General features: G+C 41.3%; 1 protein-coding gene and 1 long non-coding RNA gene across 2 annotated transcripts in view; both read left to right on the plus strand.

Moving 5' to 3' along the window:
- LOC142869953 (uncharacterized) overlaps positions 1 to 14136 on the plus strand; it is a 17326-nt gene extending 3190 nt beyond the window's left edge. The window contains exon 2 of the long non-coding RNA XR_012918476.1: positions 13951 to 14136. This is a non-coding gene — a long non-coding RNA (uncharacterized LOC142869953). The remainder of the gene's footprint in view (positions 1 to 13950) is intronic.
- A 4675-nt stretch (positions 14137 to 18811) lies between these two features.
- LOC142870021 (vacuolar protein sorting-associated protein 29) lies at positions 18812 to 19522 on the plus strand. Its single transcript, XM_076000642.1, has one exon. It carries the CDS (start codon positions 18875 to 18877, stop codon positions 19421 to 19423), a length of 549 nt encoding a protein of 182 aa, XP_075856757.1. The 5' UTR covers positions 18812 to 18874; the 3' UTR covers positions 19424 to 19522.
- The last annotated feature ends 2299 nt before the right edge of the window (positions 19523 to 21821 follow it).

Genomic DNA, 21821 nt, shown 5'->3' on the forward strand with positions numbered 1-21821 from the left:
GTCATGACCAACTTCTTGACCAAAGCAGACACCTCCCTTTGGAGGACAGGGCCTGCACATAAGCTACTTTTATTCCTATCCTGCCCTTTTATCCAAGCTCAAGGCATTTTCTACCGAAGAAATTCTCAGCCCCATACCTTCAAAGTACAATGCAGAGACAATAACTGAATACTGAGAAAAAGATATTTTATTTAAAATAAGGCGCTGTGCTAGAAACTGTCACCTTTTAGAACTCCTGGGATTCCAGGACAAAGAGAAAAAGCCGTATTCTGTTTGTAGCTCAGTTAACAATTTTGACTCTATGATGCTTGGATCCTGTTGACAAAACACAGATGCCTCTACCTTATCTCAGGAAGTAAAGTTTTTTTTTTCTTTTCTTTTCTTTTTTTTAATTTTTTCTTTTAATTTATATTAATTTTTCTTTTCTTTTTTTTCTAAGTGATTCACCACATAAGCAAGACATGAAGTTTTGAAAGTGGTCCCATAATTCTTGGCTTCCCTCTCAAAATACAAGGTTTTAAGCAATGTATATCTTTCCTTCCTCCAAGGCATGGGGATATATGCCAAGTTAAATAGGACTAGACTATGCTAAGGGCAATAAAGACAGTTTCACTTTTCCAAAATCAAAGATCCATGGACAAGCAACAATTTCAACAGGAAACAAAAGCGTAGCAGACACTGTCAATACACTGCACCTTAGCAACTTAACTTCTGTACATCAAAGACTGCAAACACATGTGACTCTCTGCCTGAGGTTTCCCTGACCCCAGGAGCATGCTCATCTCCCCAGGGAAAGCCAGAAGCACCTAAAAGGCAGCCTCCAGAAGTAGTTGTCAACCAGCAGTGGATGGGGATTGGAGGAAAAACACCCCACTTCCTCACCCCTTGGCAGGAATGACTGCAGTGTATCTATACCATCTCCCAGAATCCCCCAGGAGGATTGAGCTCAGGTTGCCTGCAGTGGTAGCTTGCTTAATATTTAATTCCGTATTATCTTCCTTCCCATTCCTGTTTCCCTTCCCCACTCCTCCATGTGTTTTCCCAGGATCACTTCTCAAAGAAAATACTTGAATTCACATTCTTGTCTCAAAGTCTGCTTCTGGGAAAACTCAAACTAAGACACCAGGTACACTTCATAGGCATATGCGCACAGATATTCAAACTGGAAGGGCTTTCAGAGACCATTTAGTCTACCTTCTATAGATAAAGGAACTGTGGTCCGGGAAGGTAGAGTTAGTGGCAGAGTCGATGAAAACCAATAGCACTGCTGACAGTAAGAAACTGATGAAAATGTATAAGCAGCAGCAGAACTGAATCACTCAGGAGCTGCTAAGAGTAAGTAGTCAGCTAAGGTTGACTGTGTTTGTGTTTGTGCATAGAAATACACAGGTAATTTTGTAATTATAGTCTCGGTGAATATAGTTGGTGAATTTGTTATTTTCCTTCTGATGATTTCAATCCATTTCAATACCAAATTACCAGCTTCAGAAGGTCCCTGCCCATGCTTAAAGAGAGAAAAGAAAGATAGAGTAGATAGTTTATTGGCAGGTCTGTTGGGCACTGTTCAAGCACTGTGGAAGGGAACTTCGCAAAGAAACAGAGGGGACTCATTCGTATCCACCTTCCTCCCAGCCATCTGCTGCTCCTCCCTGGCTGTGAGAGGACCTGGATCTGTACCTTTGTGGTGTTAACACACCTGGCAGGAGGAGCCCTTTGTAGTTGTCCTCCTGAACTAAGTATATATTCACAATGAAAACTCTCAACAGATCAGAAAGCTGTTAGAGTCTACAAAAAGTGCAAAAGGAGCACTGGCTCTCTGACCAGACAAATCCAGTTTGAGATCCCAGCTGGCCATACGCTAGCAGGCAGTTTCCCCTAACCTTGCTGAGCTGTTTTTGTCCCATCTGGAAAACCAAATACTACTTGACTTGCCCACTTCAGAGTTGTAGTGATGACTGCAAGTTATAGGAAAGCGGTGTGTGTCTATCACCTTCCTTATTTGAACTCCTGTACATTGCACAGTGCTGAGCTCATAGTAAACTCAATACAGGTTGATGGTTAAATGGTAGCTCAAATGATGGTTGCAAACAAACCTTGCTAACTAACAAGTACCACCCAGATGTTAAAGACAATCTGTGTTTCTTTTTTGACTTCCCTCCCTCCTTGCCCTACACTATTCTTTCTCCAGCAATGCCCCTATAACCAACCCACCCTTCAACCCGAAAGTTAACCTCTCCAGCCAGTGTGATGTCCCCAAACATAGAGTCAACCAACCTATAGTCAAGGACATCTGTGGATCCAAAATCCTCGAGCACAATTAAGATCTCCTAACCACCTAGATCACAATACTTCCAACATTGATTAAGTTACCAGTTATCTCCCAGGGTCGCCCTTCACACAGAAGACTCCCCAAAACACACACACCACAGGCCCCCAGGAATACCTACCATGTCTGATCCCAGAAAAGTCCTCTGCAAACAGACACATCTCCCACTGGATCACACCCTTTTAGGATTCTCCACTCAACCCAGGTCCTCAGCACCCCAGCACCCCGTTCTTCCCACTTCAGCCCAGTGCTCGAATCTCTTTAGGTAGCCCCCACTTTACCCTTCTGGCAGATGGTGGAGGAAGTAGAACCTGGTAGGCAGCAGACAAATTATACACCCCTTCACCTCCACCCTTTAGCAAAATCTAAAATTGATGTCAGGGGCTGACCAGGAGTAAACCAGGACCATCTCAACAGAGTATTTACTACCTTTGTGACACTAATGAGAATGAGTGACAAGGGGAGGAAGGAGGGGAAAGAAAAAGTAAAAGGAAGAATTGAGTTCAAAATCTAACTTATCATGTACACTGCTTATTAGCCATGTGGTATGTTCCTTGGTGCCCTCAAGTTTCCATTCTACCACTGTAAAGTGAAGACGTATTGTCTTTTGCACAGAATGTTGGGAAGGCTAAAGGAAATCATTTAAGTACTTAGCACAGTGCCTGGTCCTTTACACCTCCCCTGACTCTGTGCATTCACTTGCAGCTGTGATCCCAGACCCACATGGAAGCGTTCCCTCAATGCAGCCCACATGGGCCCTCCTTCCTTCATCACTGGAGGAAGGAAATTAGCATTCCCAGAGCACTTCTCCATACCTGGTCTTTCTTAGAAGCCACCCCCACCTGGGGTCACACCCTCTTTCACAGAGGCTCAGATATGTCAGGTGACTTTCTCAAAGTCACACAGCTCCTATGAGGCTCCTAGCTGAGGCTCAACCCTAATTCTCTGGAACTCCAAAGGCTACTTTTTATGCTTCCCACAGCGCTCTCCTTCAAAAGGATGCATATGAATCACAAACTGGTTGAAATAATTATGCAACATCAAGAAAAGAAATTCATCATCCAGGAAGGGCAGTTTACTCAGGGGACATCTTTATCCCATTTTCCAATATCCCTCTGTCCTTGAATCTCCTTCTCTCATCAACATTTCCCTCTCGTTCCACAAGGTGGCAGCCTCAACAAAGTTAAGCACATAGCGACCCTACATTTAGCAGAGATCCCTGAGGTTAACAACTTCTCGACCTTGTGTAGGTACCTGCAAGGAAAGACACTCACCCTGAAACACACTGGGGAGAACACACACAAGCATCCCAATAGAAGAGCTTCCTTCCACTCCTTTAACCCTCTGAGGACAAAAAGATGCACTCTCAGAGGCTTACCTGACACCTTGTTCCTAAGAGCAAAGTCAGAATAACAAGAAATAGAAAAAAAGAATGAAAATGGGATAAGGAGAAAAGAAAAGAAGTAGAAGAAAGATAAAAGATGAGGGCAAATGATAAGAACCAGGGCCAGGGTTAATGGCAAAGGGAAGGGGGAAGGAAAGAGAAAAGAGTGTTCTGAGCTGGAGGACCCTACATTTCTGATATCAATAGGATCCAACCCTCAGGCTAAGGCAGATACCACTTGGCCAGGTGCCCACAGCACAGTCATCAGTTGGGCTGCACCACTTTTCCATCACTAGGCACCACTGAAGCACTGAATCCATAATTAACTCCACCAGGTGCCAAATCAAAGACACATAGATTGCTAGAGTTCACAGGGACCCTAGGACTACTTCTTCCAGAAAGATGGAGTAGATATATTTTCCCACATTGCTCCTGCTAAGTACAGCTAAAAACCTTGGACATTAAAATAAATATCAGGGGGGTGGAGCAAGATGGCGGACAAATAACACCGCCAGACAGAGGGTCTCTGCAGAAAAGACCGATTCTAGCAGAAACTAGAGGAAAGAAGCAAGAAGACGAGCATACAGCGGACAAGGGCCGGAAGGAGGGGTACCTGAGACCCCGGAAGACTCCACGGGAGGAGGCTGCGGAGGAGAACTGGAGGCTGAGACCACTGGAGCAGCCCGGAGACCAGCGGCAAGGGTAGGTGGATCTGCTGTTTCCCCTCCCCTGCATTCGGGACTGCTGGTGGGCTCCCCAGCAGGTGGAGAGACCTGCGAACACCAGCCCAGAGACTGCCGCCGCCTGCCAACGGTGAGCCTGTAGCAGACGTGGCACCAGGTTCCCAACTTCCTCCGGGCACCTCCGTGTGCACAGACCCGAGCCGCGCGGCAGGCGCCATATTGCCTCCTCCCCCCCTCCGCTGCCCAGAGAGACAATACAGCCACCAGCCGGAGGCACCTCCAGGGAACGGGACCTTCCCGTTTGGGACCCCGCCCGCCCTCCCGGGTGCTGCTGGCACCGTGTTCCCAGGAAAACGGTGCCGACTCAGAGGCTGAGAGACATAGACCCAGCTTGGGCTCCCTGTGGGTGAATTAGGACCGGAAATCCTCTCCCTGGTGGGAATACAGTTTGAACTCTGGGACCCAGAGGTCGGACCTGCAGACCAGATCCCCTGCACCGAGGGCTAGCATTGCCCGGGGCACAGAAGGGTTATACGTGAACAGCCTACTGAGGTCTGTGTGCCTCCAGGGGCGGATCGGCGTCCTAGAGGGCAACCCTCCTCCCAGGAGGAGGCCGTGCGCCCAACCCAGGTGGCGTTCCTGTGCAGGGAACCTCCCCGCCGGCATCACAGTCCGGGGAGGCCTGGTAGCTTGTGGTCTGGCCTGCTGGCAGAGGCCCAGGAGTAGCTGCGGAGTTGGGGAGGGTGGAAAGAAGCGAGGCCTGCTGCAGACTGCGGGTCTCAGACAGCCCCACCCCCACACCCAGACTTTCTGGCTGAGTGGGACCATTCCAGCCCCGCCCTGACAGCAGAGAACAGAACTTTGACCCCTGCTAACGGCCTGAGGGCAGGCTTACCCAACCCAGCTCCGCCCAGAACTAGAGCTGATAACAGGACTCAAAATCAACACCATAGCCTGTTCCTCCAAGCAAACGCCACCTACTGACAGGGACGGCATCTTGCACAGCCTTTCCACGGCACCCACTGACTCAATATACAGGGAGTGGTCCAATTTCACCCACAGGCACCACCTAACGCCTCAGAAACTAAACAAGGTGTGTGAATACCCAAACAATAACCTAAGGAAAGAAACAACAACTGATCGACATGGGAAGAAATCAGCGAAAGAACTCAGGAAATATGAAGAACCAAACGGAAAACACACCCCCAAAGAGGAGCACCAGCCCCCTAGAAACGGACACCGACCAAAATCAGGCAACCAATATGACAGAAGAGGAATTTCGTATGTGGAACATAAGAACACTCACCCAGCTGCAACAACAACTCAACAACCAGCACCAAGAAACCACAAAAAATCTCCAGGATATGAGAAAAGAAATAGACACATTGAAGAAAAGTGTAACCGAACTCCTGGAAATGAAGAATCAATTCAAGGAACTACAAAATACAGTGGAAAGTCTCAAGAACAGGGTAGATGAAGCAGAAGAAAGAATCTCAGAGCTTGAAGATAACACCCTCCAATTAAATAAATCAGTCACAGAAATAGAGCAAAGAAACAAGAGAAAAGAGCAAAGTCTACAAGAGCTGTGGGATTATGTGAAGAAACCTAATGTGAGGGTCATAGGGTTACAGGAAGGGGAAGAAGACAACACTCAAGGGTTGGACAAGCTGTTTGAAGATATAATAGAGGAAAATTTCCCAGGCCTTGCTCAAAATCTTGATATACAAGTTCAAGAAGCTCAGAGGACCCCTGGGAGATTCAACGCAAACAGGAAGACGTCACGACATGCAGTCATCAGACTGACCAAAGTATCAACTAAAGAGGCCCTTCTAAGAGCTGTAAGACAAAAGAAGCAAGTAACATACAAGGGAAAGCCAAGTCGAATAACATCAGACTTCTCTAATGAGACTTTACAAGCAAGGAGAGACTGGGGCCCCATTCTCACTCTTTTGAAACAAAACAATGCCCAGCCTAGAATATTATTCCCTGCAAAACTAAGCTTCGTATATGAAGGAGAAATAAAAACATTCTCAGACAAGCAAAGGCTCAGAGAATTCACCAAGACAAGACCAGCCCTACAAGAAGTACTTAAAACAGCGTTATGCACGGAACATCATAATAATAACCCACGAATATAAAAACAACCAAAACCCAAAGATATTAAAGGCCAGATATTACAATGGCTCAAGACAGAAATCATAGCAACAACATCCAACCCAACAGAATGATCAGTAATCTACCTTACCTATTAGTTCTCTCAATAAATGTGAATGGCTTAAACTCTCCACTCAAGAGACACAGGCTGGCTGAATGGATAAGAAAATACAGGCCAAGTATATGCTGTCTTCAGGAAACACATCTAACCTGCAAGGATGCATATAGACTAAAAATAAAAGGGTGGAGATCAATATTCCAAGCAAATAGAAGCCAAAAGAAGGCTGGTGTGGCAGTTCTAATTTCAGACGATTTAGTTTTTAAACCAACAAAAGTAGTAAAAGACAAAGAGGGTCATTATATAATGGTGAAGGGCACAGTCCAACAAGAAGAGATAACAATTTTAAATATATATGCACCCAACTTAGGTGCACCCAGATTCATAAAGCAAACCTTACTGGAGCTAAGCAAATGGATTAATAGCAACTCCATAATCGCCGGAGATTTCAACACCCCACTGACGGCACGAGACAGATCCTCCAAACAGAAAATTAATAAAGAAATAATGGACTTAAACAAAACTCTAGAACAATTGGGTCTGACAGACATCTACAGAACATTCTACCCAAAATCCACTGAATATACGTTCTTCTCATCAGCTCACGGGACATTCTCTAAGATTGACCATATCCTAGGACACAAAGAAAATCTCAAGAAATTTAAAAAAATAGAAATCATACCATGTACCTTCTCAGATCACAGTGGAATAAAACTAGAAATCAACCCTAACAGAAACTCACATTTCTACACAAAAACGTGGAAATTAAACAACCTCCTACTAAATGATTACTTCGTAAATGAAGAAATCAAGACAGAAATAAAAAACTTCTATGAAGAAAACGACAATGGAGAGACAAGTTATCAACTCCTCTGGGACACAGCTAAAGCAGTTCTGAGAGGAAAGTTTATCTCCATAAATGCCTATAACCAAAAGACAAGAAGATCACAAATAGACAATTTAATGAAACGACTCAAAGAGCTGGAAAAAGAAGAACAGACCAACCCCAAACCCAGCAGAAGAAGTGAGATCAACAAGATCAAATCAGAACTAAACGAAATTGAAAACAGGAAAGCTATTCAGGAGATTAATAAAACAAAAAGTTGGTTCTTTGAAAAAATAAACAAAATTGACACACCATTGGCTAAGCTAACGAAAAGCAGAAAAGAGAAATCTCTAATAAGCTCCATCAGGAATAAAAAAGGAGATATCACAACTGATCCCAAAGAGATACAAGATACAATTTATGAATACTACAAAAATCTTTATGCACACAAACTGGAAAATGTGGAGGAAATGGACAAATTTCTAGAAACACACAGCCTCCCTAGGCTCAACCAGGAAGAAATAGATTCCCTGAACAGACCAATCTCAACAGCTGAAATAGAAACAGCAATTAAAAATCTCCCTAAAAAGAAAAGTCCCGGTCCAGATGGCTTCACACCCGAATTTTACCATACTTACAAAGAAGAACTAGTACCTATCTTGCAGAAACTATTCCACAACATCGAGAAGAACGGAAACCTCCCCGACACCTTTTATGAAGCGAATATTACTCTGATACCAAAACCAGGAAAGGATGCAACAAAAAAAGAAAACTACAGACCAATATCCCTAATGAATATAGATGCAAAAATTTTCAACAAAATCTTAGCTAACCGAATCCAGACACTTATCAAAAAAATAATCCACCACGACCAAGTGGGCTTCATCCCAGGGATGCAGGGATGGTTCAACATACGTAAATCTATAAATGCAATTCACCACATAAACAGAAGCAAAAACAAAGACCACATGATCCTTTCAATAGATGCAGAAAAAGCTTTTGACAAAATTCAACACCCTTTCATGATACGAACACTTAAGAAAATAGGCATAGAAGGGACATACCTAAAAATGATACAAGCCATATATGACAGACCCATAGCCAACATCATACTGAATGGGGAAAGATTGAAATCATTCCCACTTAGAACTGGAACCAGACAAGGCTGCCCACTATCTCCACTTCTGTTCAACATAGTGCTGGAAGTCTTGGCTACAGCAATCAGACAGGAAAATGGAATCAAAGGTATCCAAATAGGTGCAGAAGAGATCAAACTTTCACTGTTTGCTGATGATATGATATTGTATCTAGAAAACCCCAAGGATTCAACCAAGAAACTCCTGGAACTGATCAATGAATTTAGTAAAGTCTCAGGATACAAAATCAATACACAGAAATCAGAGGCATTCATATACGCCAACAACAATCTAATTTGAGAACCAAATCAAAGACTCAATTCCCTTCACAATAGCAACAAAGAAATTAAAGTACCTAGGAATATATTTAACCAAAGAGGTAAAAGACCTCTACAGGGAGAACTATGAAACACTGAGGAAGGAAATAGCAGAGGATGTAAACAGATGGAAATCCATACCATGCTCGTGGATCGGCAGACTCAATATCATCAAAATGTCTATACTACCCAAACTGATCTACAGATTCAATGCAATACCTATTAAAATCCCATCAGCATTCTTCACAGATATAGAAAAAATAATTTTACGCTTCGTATGGAACCAAAGAAGACCCCGAATATCAAGAGCAATTCTAGGCAACAAAAACAAAATGGGAGGCATTAATATGCCAGATATCAAACTATACTACAAAGCTGTAGTAATTAAAACAATATGGTATTGGCACAAAAACAGGAATATTGACCAGTGGAACAGATGTGAGAATCCTGATATAAAACCATCCTCATATAGCCATCTCATCTTTGACAAAGCAGACAAAAACATACGCTGGGGAAAAGAATCTCTCTTCAATAAATGGTGCTGGGAAAACTGGATAGCCACCTGTAGAAGGCTAAAACAGGACCCACACCTTTCACCTCTCACAAAAACCAACTCACGCTGGATAACAGACTTAAACCTAAGATATGAAACTATTAGAACTCTAGAGGAAAAAGTTGGAAACACTCTCCTAGACATCGGCCTGGGCAAAGAGTTTATGAAGAAGTCCCCAAAGGCAATCACAGCAGCAACAAAAATAAATAAATGGGACATGATCAAGCTACAAAGCTTCTGCACAGCCAAAGAAATAGTCATGAAAGTAAACAGACAACCTACAGAATGGGAGAAAATTTTTGCATCCTATGCATCCGATAAGGGACTGATAACTAGAATATACTTAGAACTCACGAAAATTAGGAAGAAAAAATCAAATAACCCCATTAAAAAGTGGGCAAAAGACTTGAACAGAAATTTTTCTAAAGAAGACAGAAGAATGGCCAACAAACATATGAAGAAATGCTCAACATCTCTAATCATCAGGGAAATGCAAATCAAAACCACAATGAGATATCACTTAACCCCAGTGAGAATGGCCTTTATCAAAAAATCTCCAAACAATAAATGCTGGCGTGGTTGCGGAGAGAGAGGAACACTCCTACACTGCTGGTGGGACTGCAAACTAGTTCAACCTCTGTGGAAAGCAATATGGAGATACCTTAAAGCGATACAACTGAATCTACCATTTGATCCAGCAATCCCATTGCTGGGCATCTACCCAAATGATCCAGTGACACTCTACAAAAAAGACACCTGCACTCGAATGTTTATAGCAGCACAATTCATAATTGCAAGGCTGTGGAAACAGCCCAAGTGCCCATCAATCCAAGAATGGATTAATAAAATGTGGTATATGTATACCATGGAGTACTATTCAGCTCTAAGAAACAATGGTGATATAGCACATCTTATATTTTCCTGGTTAGAGCTGGAACCCATACTACTAAGTGAAGTATCCCAAGAATGGAAAAACAAGCACCAGATATATTCTCCAGAAAACTGGTATTAACTGACTAGCACCTAAGTGGACACATAGGTACTACAGTAATAGGGTATTGGGGAGGTGGGAGGGGGGAGGGGGGAGGGGGGTGGGTATATACATACATAATGAGTGAGATGTGCACCATCTGGGGGATGGTCATGATGGAGACTCAGACTTTTGGGGGGAGGGGGGAAATGGGCATTTATTGAAACCTTAAAATCTGTACCCCCATAATATGCCAAAATAAAAAAAATAAATAAAATAAATAAATAAATAAATAAATATCAGATGACTCCAAAAGTTGAAAAGAAGGCAGACAGGCTTAGAACTTCAGGACCCAAGGCATGACATGGTGGTGAGTCCTCTGAGTTTTCTTTATTTGCCTCAAGACTGGTTACTAGAGAAACTGGCAACCTGGAAACTCCAATAAGTGCAGACCAAAAAAAATATATATACATATTCCCAAGAAAACTTGTTCTCTTGTAAAAGGACCAGGAAAGGGACAGCCTGTCAAGACATGAAACTTTTAGACAATAACCACTCAACTCCAGCCAAATGCCACAGAAACAGTTGCAGCCCCAGCCCTGTGTCACCAGCAAAGGCCGAATGGAAAGCCAGCTCATAACAAGGCATTCCCCACCTGCCCTTCGACCTTCCACTGGTGTGGTGTCAGAGAAAGACAAATGGGAAGACGGGATGTTCATTCTTGCTGAGTAATAAACACCCCTCACCATGTGAAGTGGTCGGTGGTGACCACATGGTACTTTTACTCCCACTAGGTGGTAACAAGGCACCACTTCTCTTCTATGATAGGGTGTCAGAGGACCACAGGAAGCCTAGTAAACATCTCCCACTTCCCAGCAATAACAAGGAATCTCTCTTCCCAGAGGTATCCACTGAGGCCAGGAGGAGAACTTGAACTTCTATCCCCTTCTGGCAGTAACAAGGCAGAAGTCTTGTTAAAATAAAAGACATAAATAAAATCTCAAGTCTTATAACTTAACACCTGAAATATCCCAGTTTCAATCAAAAATTTACTCATCATATCAAGAACTAGGAAGAGCTCAATTTGAATGAGAAAAGATAATCAACAGATGCCAGCACTAACATGGCACAGATATCTAACCAGGATTTTAAAGCAGCCATTATAAAAATACTTCAACAAGCAGTTATAAACAGACTTGAAACAAATGAAAAAACATAAAGCCACGGCAAAGATATAGAAGACAAAAAGAAGACCAAATAGAAATTTAAGAGCTGATAAATACAATAATGAAAATTTAAAATGAAATGGATGTACTCGATAACAGAATGGACATGGTGGAGGACAAAAAATCAGTAAACTTAAATAGAGAACAAAAAATTACTCAATATGAACAACAGAAATAGATTGAAAAAGAAAAAGAGCCTAAGAGAAATGCAGAACTATAACAAAAGAAATGTTTCTAACATTTGTTTCATCAGAATTCCAGGAGAAGAGAAAGAAAACTGGGCTGCAAAAATACTCAAAGAAATAATGACTGAAAGTTTCCTAAATTTGACAAAGGATATACCTTACAGATTGAAGAAGTTTTGTAAACATTAAATAGGATAAACCCAAAGAAATCCACACCAAGGCACACCATGTTCAAATTTGTAAAAACTAAAGACAAAGAAAAAAATCTTAAAAAGCAGAAGAGAGAAATGACACCTTTGGGGGAAAAACAATTCAATGATAATCAATGTCACAAAAGTAACCAAGAAGCCAGAAGGAAAAACATTACAACAGTTTTCAAGTGCTGAAAAGAAAGAACTGTCAACTCAGAATTCAGTAATTCTGATCTAGAGAAAATATCCTTTAGGAATGAAGAAGAAATCAAGACATTCTCAGATGAAAGAAGACTAAGTGAATTGGTTGCTAGCAGGCTTACACTAAAATAATAGCTCAAGGAAGTTCTTTAAACAAAAAGAAAATGATTTTTTTTTTTTTTTTTTTTTTTTTTTTTTGAGACAGAGTCTCACTCTGTTGCCCTGGGTAGAGTGCTGTGGCATCAGCCTAGCTCACAGCAACCTCAAACTTCTGGGCTCGAGCAATTCTTCTGCCTCAGCCTCCTGAGTAGCTGGGACTACAGGCATGTGCCACCATGCCTGGATAATTTTTTTCTATATATTTTTAGTTGGCCAATTAATTTCTTTCTATTTTTAGTAGACACGGGGTCTCGCTCTTGCTCAGGCTGGTTTCGAACTCCTGACCTTGAGCGATCCTCCCGCCTCAGCCTCCCAGAGTGCTAGGATTACAGGCATGAGTCACTGAGCCTGGCCAGAAAATGATTTTTTTAAAAGGAATTTGGAACATCAGTAAGGAAAGGGCAAAGTTAGTGGTAAATATAATAGACTGTCCTTCTCCTCTTGAGTTATCTAAATTATGTTTAGTTGTTGAAGCAAAAATTATGTCTGATGTGGTTCTAAGTGTGCATAGAAGAAATAGTTAAGATAATTATATCACAAATAGAAGAGGGTAAAATTATATAAAGAAAGTTAGGGTTTCCATACCTCACTGGAACTGGTAAAATGTTGACAACAAAAGATGATAAATTATGTATATATAATACCTAGAGCAACCACTATAAAAAGATATGCACTGAAAACACTATAGATAAAACAAAATGAAATTCTAAAAAATGTTCAATAAAACCACAGAATGAAGAAAAAAGGGAGAAAAAAGAAAATCAACAAATGAAAAACAGGGAACAAAATGAAAACAAAAAATAAAATGCAGATTTAAGCTCTATCATCTTAATAATTACAGATGTAAATGGTACCAATGAAAAGACATTCTCAAAACAAAGAAATGATACAGGCTTGAGGTGATGGATACCCTGATTACCCTGATGTGACTACTACACATTATATGCCTGTATCAAAACATCACATGTCCCCCATAAATATATACAGCTATTATGTAACCATGTTGCTAAAAAAAAAGAGAGAGAGAGAGAGACTGGGGAAATGTTGATCAAAGAGTATAAAGTTGCAGTTAGACTGGAAGAATAAATAAGTATTTAAGGTGATTAATAGGTTAATTAGCTTGAGTCAATCATTACACGATACATATATCATAACATCACTTTGTACCCCAAATTGTGTGCTATTATAATTTGTCCAAAAAAAAGAGATTGGCAGAGTGATTAAACACATTACTCAACAATAGTCTATTAGAAACTTACTTCAAATATAATGATATAGGCAGTTTGAAAGCAAAACAGTAAAAAAAGATTATGAGTCATCCCTTGGTACCTCTGAGAGATTAGTTTCAAGACCCACCAAGTATACTAAAATCCTTGGATGTTCAAGTGCCTGATATAAAATAGAATAATCTTTGCATATAATCTATGCACATCCTCCCATGTACATTAAATCATCTTTAGATTACTTATAATACCTAATATAATTTGAATGCTATGTAAATACTTGTTATATTTTTTAATTAGCATTATTTTTATAGTTGTGTTATTTTGATTTTTTTCCCCAAATATTTTCAATCTGCAGTTGGTTGTATTTGCAGACATGGAACCAGTAAATATGATGGGCTGATTGTACCAGGAAAATACATTATTGGCTATACATTATCAGATGAAGTAAACTCCAGAGCAAAAATTACCAGGGGACAGAAGCTTCCACCAACCTTACTGAACAAGTAACATAAGCAACAAATAAACCTTTGTTTCAAACCAATAGATTGTTGGCTTTATTTGCTTCCCTCAGCACATCCCAGCCTGTCCTTACTGACATTTAAGATGGCTCACAATGCTCGTGTCTTGTTAGCAATTGAGGGTGCAATGCTTTCTGGTTAAATTTGGCACTGAATGTTAATTAGGTGAAGGTTAGACAATCCTTTCATGTGATGGGCCATGCTGATCAATGTGGTGGTTCCTCAGGAAGTGAAATAATACCCCTGTAGGCTTGGGGACACCTAAAGAGGCTTCTCAGAATGTGGCATGATAAGCTTCCCATTCTAGAGTTAAAGTATAAACCAGACACCTAACAGGAGCAGAGATAAACAGTCACCTTAAAAGACAGAATGACTCCTGGAACAGAAAGGCTAGTACTAACATTCGTTTTATTCAATAACGTGTCTGAGGGCAGAATGTAAATTGAAAAGGGAGTGCAGAAATAAGAACACAGAGAGGCAAACTCCATTTATGTTCATTAAGTACCTCCTAGATGCTTGGTCCACTGTTCTTACCACAATAAAAAATAAATAAAAACATAAATACAAAAAGAAGAAGAGTATTCCAAGCACAGAGGCCAGTGTGTTCAAACTTTTTGAGACTAAACACAACAGGGCCAGAAAATGGCAAGTCAGGGAATTTAGCATGACCAGAGCATACATTGTGTGGGGAAAGACGCCAGAGGAAAGATGCTGAAGACACCGCAGTGAGGACAACAGTGGAGTCTCTGCCTTCAGGACACACAGCCAGAGGGAAGGCAGGCATTTATTAAGTTTAGCCTGAAGCTGCCTCTTTACATATTTTTTTTTTTTGCATGACAAATTATAGTATAATTTCTTTTACAGTAATATAATCTTTCTCTGAATGAGCAATGTTAATTTATGGAAAATGAGAGGAGGAATGAATCTTCTGAAAATATTTTAAGTGATGCACATGTGTTTCTAATATCATTAAAAATAGCAATATATATTGATAACTGAACTTTTCTGAAAGGGAAAAATAGAGTCCCACTTTCATTGTCTCCCGTTCCCTATAGGAGATTCTCATGGCGCCACCTGCTGGCAAATGGCAGAGCTGTTTTCTTCGTTTTGGTTTCACATAAAGTGGTAGGAATGGGAACCCAATTGTAAATACGTACCATAACATGGTCCATCAAGAAAACCTGTTTTTGACACAGCTATTCACTCCGCACATATTTTAAGTTCTGCCAACAGGTTTCTCTGTAGGTAGTGAACTATAACCTAACTGGATGTGTAATCAGACTGTAACCTACTCGTGTACCAACCACAGAGTTTCAACCAATCACAGGCGGCCAACTTTCAAACCGCGTTCAAATAAGGCAAACACGGAGCTGTAACCAACCCAGCGGGCTCTCCACCTCACCTCCACTTTCTGTACATCACTGTTCTTTTTCTGCCCATAAGTGGATCTGACTTTGTGGCAGCCCCAGAGTGACTCTGAACCTATTCTAGCTCTGGGACTGCCCGATTTGCGAATTGCTCTTTCTCCATTAAACTGCGTCAAATTTAACTTGTCTAAAGTTTTCCTTTTAACACAATTAAGCAAGCGGCTATAAGGCAGCAGGATGTTGAAGCATGTGTAGAAGCATGTGGAAGCTATAAAGTGAGAGGAGTTAAACAGGACAGGCAGGATGGGCAGGGGTGAGGTGCAGTGTCAGTGACGCAAGCTGAATGCGTTCAAGAGATCTGCTGTACGACATCAGGCCTATATTTAACAATACCGCAGACTTAAAAATTTGTTAAGTGGTCAGACTTCCTGTTCATATTCTTACCACAATAAAAATAAATGAAAACATAAATACAAAAAGAAGAGTATGCTAAGCACAGAGTCGAGTGTGTCGAAACTTTCTGAGACTAAACACAACAGGGCTAGAAAATGACAAGTCAGGGAATTTAGCATGACCAGAGCATACACCGTGTGGGGAAAAGGCCGGAGTAAAGAAAGGTCTAGGTCTTGTGTGGCTTTGAAAGCTGAGTTAGGGAGTTTGGACTTTGGAGTAACACAATCAGATTTATTAGTACTTTTAGGATGGCTCTCTGACTGCTGGGGGGAGAACTGATCAGAGATAACCAGAAAGGAGGCATGAGAAGGATTTAGGAGAAGGATTTAAGGATTTAGAGGATGACGGTGTCCTGAACTGGGGGTAGTAGCACTTGGACAGTGGAGATGCAGGGCTTGTTGGCTGACTGGCCACAAGGGTGAGGGGGAAGACAGTGCTAAGCATGATTCCCAGGTGCTATGGTTGAGTCTGTCCCCACCCAAACTCATGTTGAAATTTGATCTCCAATGAGACCATGTTGGAAGGTGGGGCCTAGGGGAAAATGTCTGGGTCTTGGGGTCAGATCCCTCATGAATAGCTTGCTGTTGTCTTCAAAGTAGTGAGTTCTCAAGCTGGCAGGGCTGGATTAGTTCCCAAGAGAGTGGGTTGTTATAAATCTAGGACGCCACTTGGGGTTTCTTTCTTCACATATGTCTGAGTCCCCTTTAACTCTCTCTGCAATGTTATGAAGCAACATGTGGCACCTCCAGAAGCCAAGCAGATGCTGGTGCCATGCTTCTTATACTACCCAGCCCGCAGAACTTCGAGATAAATAAACCTCTTTTCTTGATATTAATAATTTACCCAGACTCAGGTATTCTGTTACTGCACTGCTAAACAGACGAAGACGCCAGGTTTCTGTCTTGAGGGACCAGGCAGATGGTGATGCCAGTTGCTGAACTGGAGAACCCAGGAGGAGGAGCAGGTTTGAGGTCCAGAGCTCAAAAGAGGAGTCTGAGCCCATTTAGGCCCCACCCAGCTGAGGAAGTCCCCAGTTCAGACGCAAATTAAATCTAGTCTGCTAGGGTTCAGTTGTGGTTGTCTAAGTCATTTGAGCTGCTATAACAAAATACCAAAGACTGGGAGACTTAAACCATAGTTTATTTTCTCACAGTTCTATAGGCTGGAAGTCCAAGATCAAGGGGCCACCATGCATGGGTTCTGGGAGAGCACTCCCCTGGCTTGCAAGTGGCTGCCACCTTGCTGTATCCTCACGTGATGTGGGGCGAGGGGGAAATCATCCTGTTTTTATAAAACCACAGTGTTATAGGATCAGGACCCCACCCTCATGGCCTTATTTAACATTAACACATGAACTGCCATGTGAGTTATATTTAACTCACCCTAGTGTTGAGCCCAGAGCCTTGTGAAGCAAAACCTGGGCAAAACCCTTCAGCTGGTTTGTGAAAATCTTACTTGTTAATGTTCTTATTGTTATAATTAATACTGACAATTTAATTCTAAAAACATGGATTAAATGAATGGAAGTCAATAAATTTCATTTTTCTATTTATGTTTACCTTTAAACTATACTTAAGCCTGACAAGTCAAGAACACTTTGCCCTTATGAACTATTTTTCAAGCTTTCACATTACTTCTTACATTACTAATTTTCAAGTTTTTATATTGTTTATTGAAAAAAACATAGACAACAATAAAAATAACTATTTTATTAAATTAGAAAGGATCATTTTGTTTTCGAAGTTTTTACTCTATTTTTGTAATACAACACTGTGGCTCCAAGAAAACAAATTTTTTCTGGAGTGGCAGTCCATATGTTAATTACCCCCTAAAAACTCTTATCTCCAGATACAGTCACATTGGAGGTTAGGGCTCCAACATATAAGTGGAGGAGAAAGGACAATTTAGTCCATAGCAGTAGTGGAATGGGGGTGAGTTATCTCAGCCTAATGTCATCAAGCATTCATTCAAATGAGAGCTGGCTCTCTGTGTCTGCAACCCAAGCTCTCTCCAAGCCACTTTCTAATATCTTACTTCCTATGGTCTTTAAGGAAAGAATACACTGGAGCAGCCAGTGTATTCTTGAATATTTGGAGCACTTTAAGTATTGTGGCTTAATCAGCATGGGTCAGAATGCTCAAGTCTGTAAACCTCTGCTCCAAGAAAAATCACAGCTTTCGATCCACAAAATTAAGAACCAGAAGTTCTCTACAATACGATATATGCAACTTAGTTGAGATTTTCTAATGGTCAACCAGCCTCTCCCAGGGAATATTCCTCTGAACCAACAGTTTCCATTTTGTCTGCCTTGTCTAGAAGAAAGAAACAACAGCTTCACTTATGTGGACAAAGTAACAGAGGGAAGCCTATAGAAAGGAACAACCGTCCTGGGAAAAGTGATTGATCTAGACTACATTTAAAATAAACCTGGAACCTTTACAAATCCAAACACTAAAAAACGATTTTTGTTTGCTAATAAAGGCCCTGAAAAGCCAAGTGCTACCCTGGCCCCAGGAGGTCCTTTCATAGTCTTGTCCCGCCCCCCTCCCCCTCCCCCCTCCCTACCCTGTGGGCTGCTGTTGGAATAATCTTTCTCAGAGAATGTTATCATCTCAAACTCTCATTCTCAGATCTCCTGTGGTCCCCCCCAACAGTTTACAAGGCCAAATCCAATTCCCACTTGCCTCCTCTGCAACTTTCCGACTGGCCAGGGCTGTGCTCCAGCACTTCCAGCTCTCCTGGGTTAGTGGCTTCCTCTCCACTGCAGGCTGCCCTTGGCCGTTTTAGACCCAGCTTAATTTTACATCCTTTGCAAATCCTTTCTTGGCTTCACCACTAGATGATCATTTATCTTTCCCCATTAAAAATCTATCTATAGGCCTAGGAGCCTGAGGAAGAGGGCAGCGGCGGTTGTGGTGACTGAGCTGAGCCCGGTGACAGGATGTTGGTGTTGGTATTAGGAGATCTGCACATCCCACACCGGTGCAACAGTTTGCCAGCTAAATTCAAAAAACTTCTGGTGCCAGGAAAGATTCAGCACATTCTCTGCACAGGAAACCTTTGCACCAAAGAGAGTTATGACTATCTCAAGACTCTGGCTGGTGATGTTCATATTGTGAGAGGAGATTTTGATGAGAATCTGAATTATCCAGAACAGAAAGTTGTGACTGTTGGACAGTTCAAAATTGGTTTGATCCATGGACATCAAGTTATTCCATGGGGAGATATGGCCAGCTTAGCCCTGTTGCAGAGGCAGTTTGATGTGGACATTCTTATCTCAGGACACACACACAAATTTGAAGCATTTGAGCATGAAAATAAATTCTACATTAACCCAGGTTCTGCCACTGGAGCATATAATGCCTTGGAAACAAACATTATTCCATCATTTGTGTTAATGGATATCCAGGCTTCTACAGTGGTCACTTACGTGTATCAGCTCATTGGAGATGATGTGAAAGTAGAAAGGATCGAATACAAAAAATCTTAAAGCCAGCCCTGTCTTGATGATTTTACTGGGTGTCTTTTTTTTGGTTGTTGTTCATTCCTTTGTTCAAATCAAGTAATTAAACATTTAAGAGCCACAGAATTGTATCACTTTTATAATATTTTACAGTAAAATATACCATCTTCTTTGTTAATACATTATTGCTCTAAGCTTCTTCTAAACTATAAGAATATATTTAGTTTACAGTATATGGCTTCTATGAAAAAATGTCCACCACACAGTAAATGGTCATGTGATGAAAAAAATTTATCCTTGTAAATATCCTCATAGTTGATATTTGGAACTTTATTCTAAAAGAAGTGCATGAGGAGAAAGAATCTAGACTTTCTTGTATACATTTTTCTTTTCTCCAATAATAAACATTTACTTTACATTTATTAAAAAAAAAAAAAATCTATCTATAGAGACTATACTTCTGAACCCAAAATTGGAACATGTGGATATAGAGTTTTATGCTGTTGAAAGATGTGAAAGTCTGGGAAATGTCACTCAGATGCTCATAAATTAGATTTTTGGGGATGTTTTGATAGTGTGTGGGGCCAGGAAACAAAATATTTAAAATGGTGATTGGGTAGGGTGCCCGGGATGCATGTCTGTGTCTTTCATTTGGCTTTCAGCATGGGCTATAAACAGTATACTATTAAATTCTTTTAGCTATATCTTTTTTCCAAAACTAAACTTTAATTACTTTAAGGAAAGGAACTATGTTAATACCTCGATATACTCCCAACACCTAGGCAGGACACAGCAAATGCTGGAGAGCAAATAAATGGTTATGAATGAACAATTTCAAATCCCTAATGCCTGTGGGAAAACAAGTCCCATGCAGTGTCACCATCACTCACCATCCTTAGCCACTCCTTGTGAACAGCACCCCTTTTCTAGGGTGTGGTTCATGTGATTGATACAGAGAATGACCTTCAAGACTTTGTGTTCTTTGCATCATCTTCTAATCAACACTTTAGAGAGGGGAAGAAAAGTTGGGGCCTTGCTATGATGGAGAATAAGTTTCTGAAATTTTAACATGCGTAAAAATCACTGGTAAGTTTGTTATAACCCAGATCCACAGGTAAGTTTGGGACAGTGCCTGGAAATTTGCTTTTCTCACAATCTCCTGGTTGGAGCTGATGCTGCTCATCCTTGGGCCACACTTGAGCAGAGCTAATGCAGAGTACATTCTAAAGGACACCAGAATTACCAAAACTTCATGTGAGTGGTGGCAAAAACTCAAATCAAACTATCTTAAGTGAGCAAATGGATTTGTTGGAAGGAAAATGGGGAAGGTAGCTAGCTCAGTGTGAGTGGCAAAGCTGTTAAGGATCTGAGGACCTCAGGGACTGAAACTTGGGGACTCAATCATCACTGGTATTCTTTCTTTCCTTACTTTTATTTCTGCTGTCTCTGTTTGGCATTGTTCTCCCCCACTACCAACAAATGTTCTTCATATCATGGGGACATGGCTAATGGAAATTCCAAATTCTTATTACCAAGTTCCACATTTCAGTTATTGCTGCTGTATCACAAACAACTCCAAATTTAGTGGCTTGATGCAACCACAGTAATTCACTTTGCTCAGGAATCTACAATTTGGGCAGAGCTCAGAGTGGACATCTCATCTGCAGTCTGTATGCATCCACTGGGATTCAAAGACTGGAGGGGACTTGACAGCTAGGTGCTGAAATCCTCTGGGGGTTCCTCACCCACTTGTCTGTCAAGTGACAGTGGCCATGGGGACCTCAGCTAGGGGTGCAGGCAGAGCACCTATCCATGTCCTCTCCATGGCACTGCCTTGGCTTCCTCATGGTGTGGTGGCAACTATCCCAACAGAAGCAGATATAAACTGCATCATCTTTTATTACATAGCTTTGGATGTCACAAAGCCTTATTTCCACCATAGTCCCAGATGCAAGAACAGGGAAAACCAACCCCACCTCTCAATAGAAGTGAAAAAGCCACATTATTCAAAGAATACAAAGTGACTAACGGGCAGGTAGCATCTACTGGTGTATACGCTGGACAAAGGTATGGTTCACATCCCAGATAGGATGGAGCAAGACTGTGCAAGATTTCATTGCAGTGTTCCATTTAAAACTTATGAATTGTTTATTTCTGTAATTTCTATTGTTTTTATCTGTAATTGTTTTTAATCTATAATTGTTTATTTCATTATATATATATATATTTTTTTTTTTCTCTCTCTCTCTCTTCTAAGAGAAAGTATCTCACTCGACCACCCAGGCTGGAGTGCAGTGGTGTGATCATAGTTTAGAGTAGCCTGGAACTCCTCAACTCAAGTGTTACTTCCTCCTCAGCCTCCTAGTGGCTGGGACTACAGGAGCATGCCACCACACCCAGTTCTTCCATGTCGTATTTTTGAACT

The sequence above is a fragment of the Microcebus murinus genome, chromosome 3, assembly GCF_040939455.1.
Source record: "Microcebus murinus isolate Inina chromosome 3, M.murinus_Inina_mat1.0, whole genome shotgun sequence".
Taxonomy (NCBI): domain Eukaryota; kingdom Metazoa; phylum Chordata; class Mammalia; order Primates; family Cheirogaleidae; genus Microcebus; species Microcebus murinus.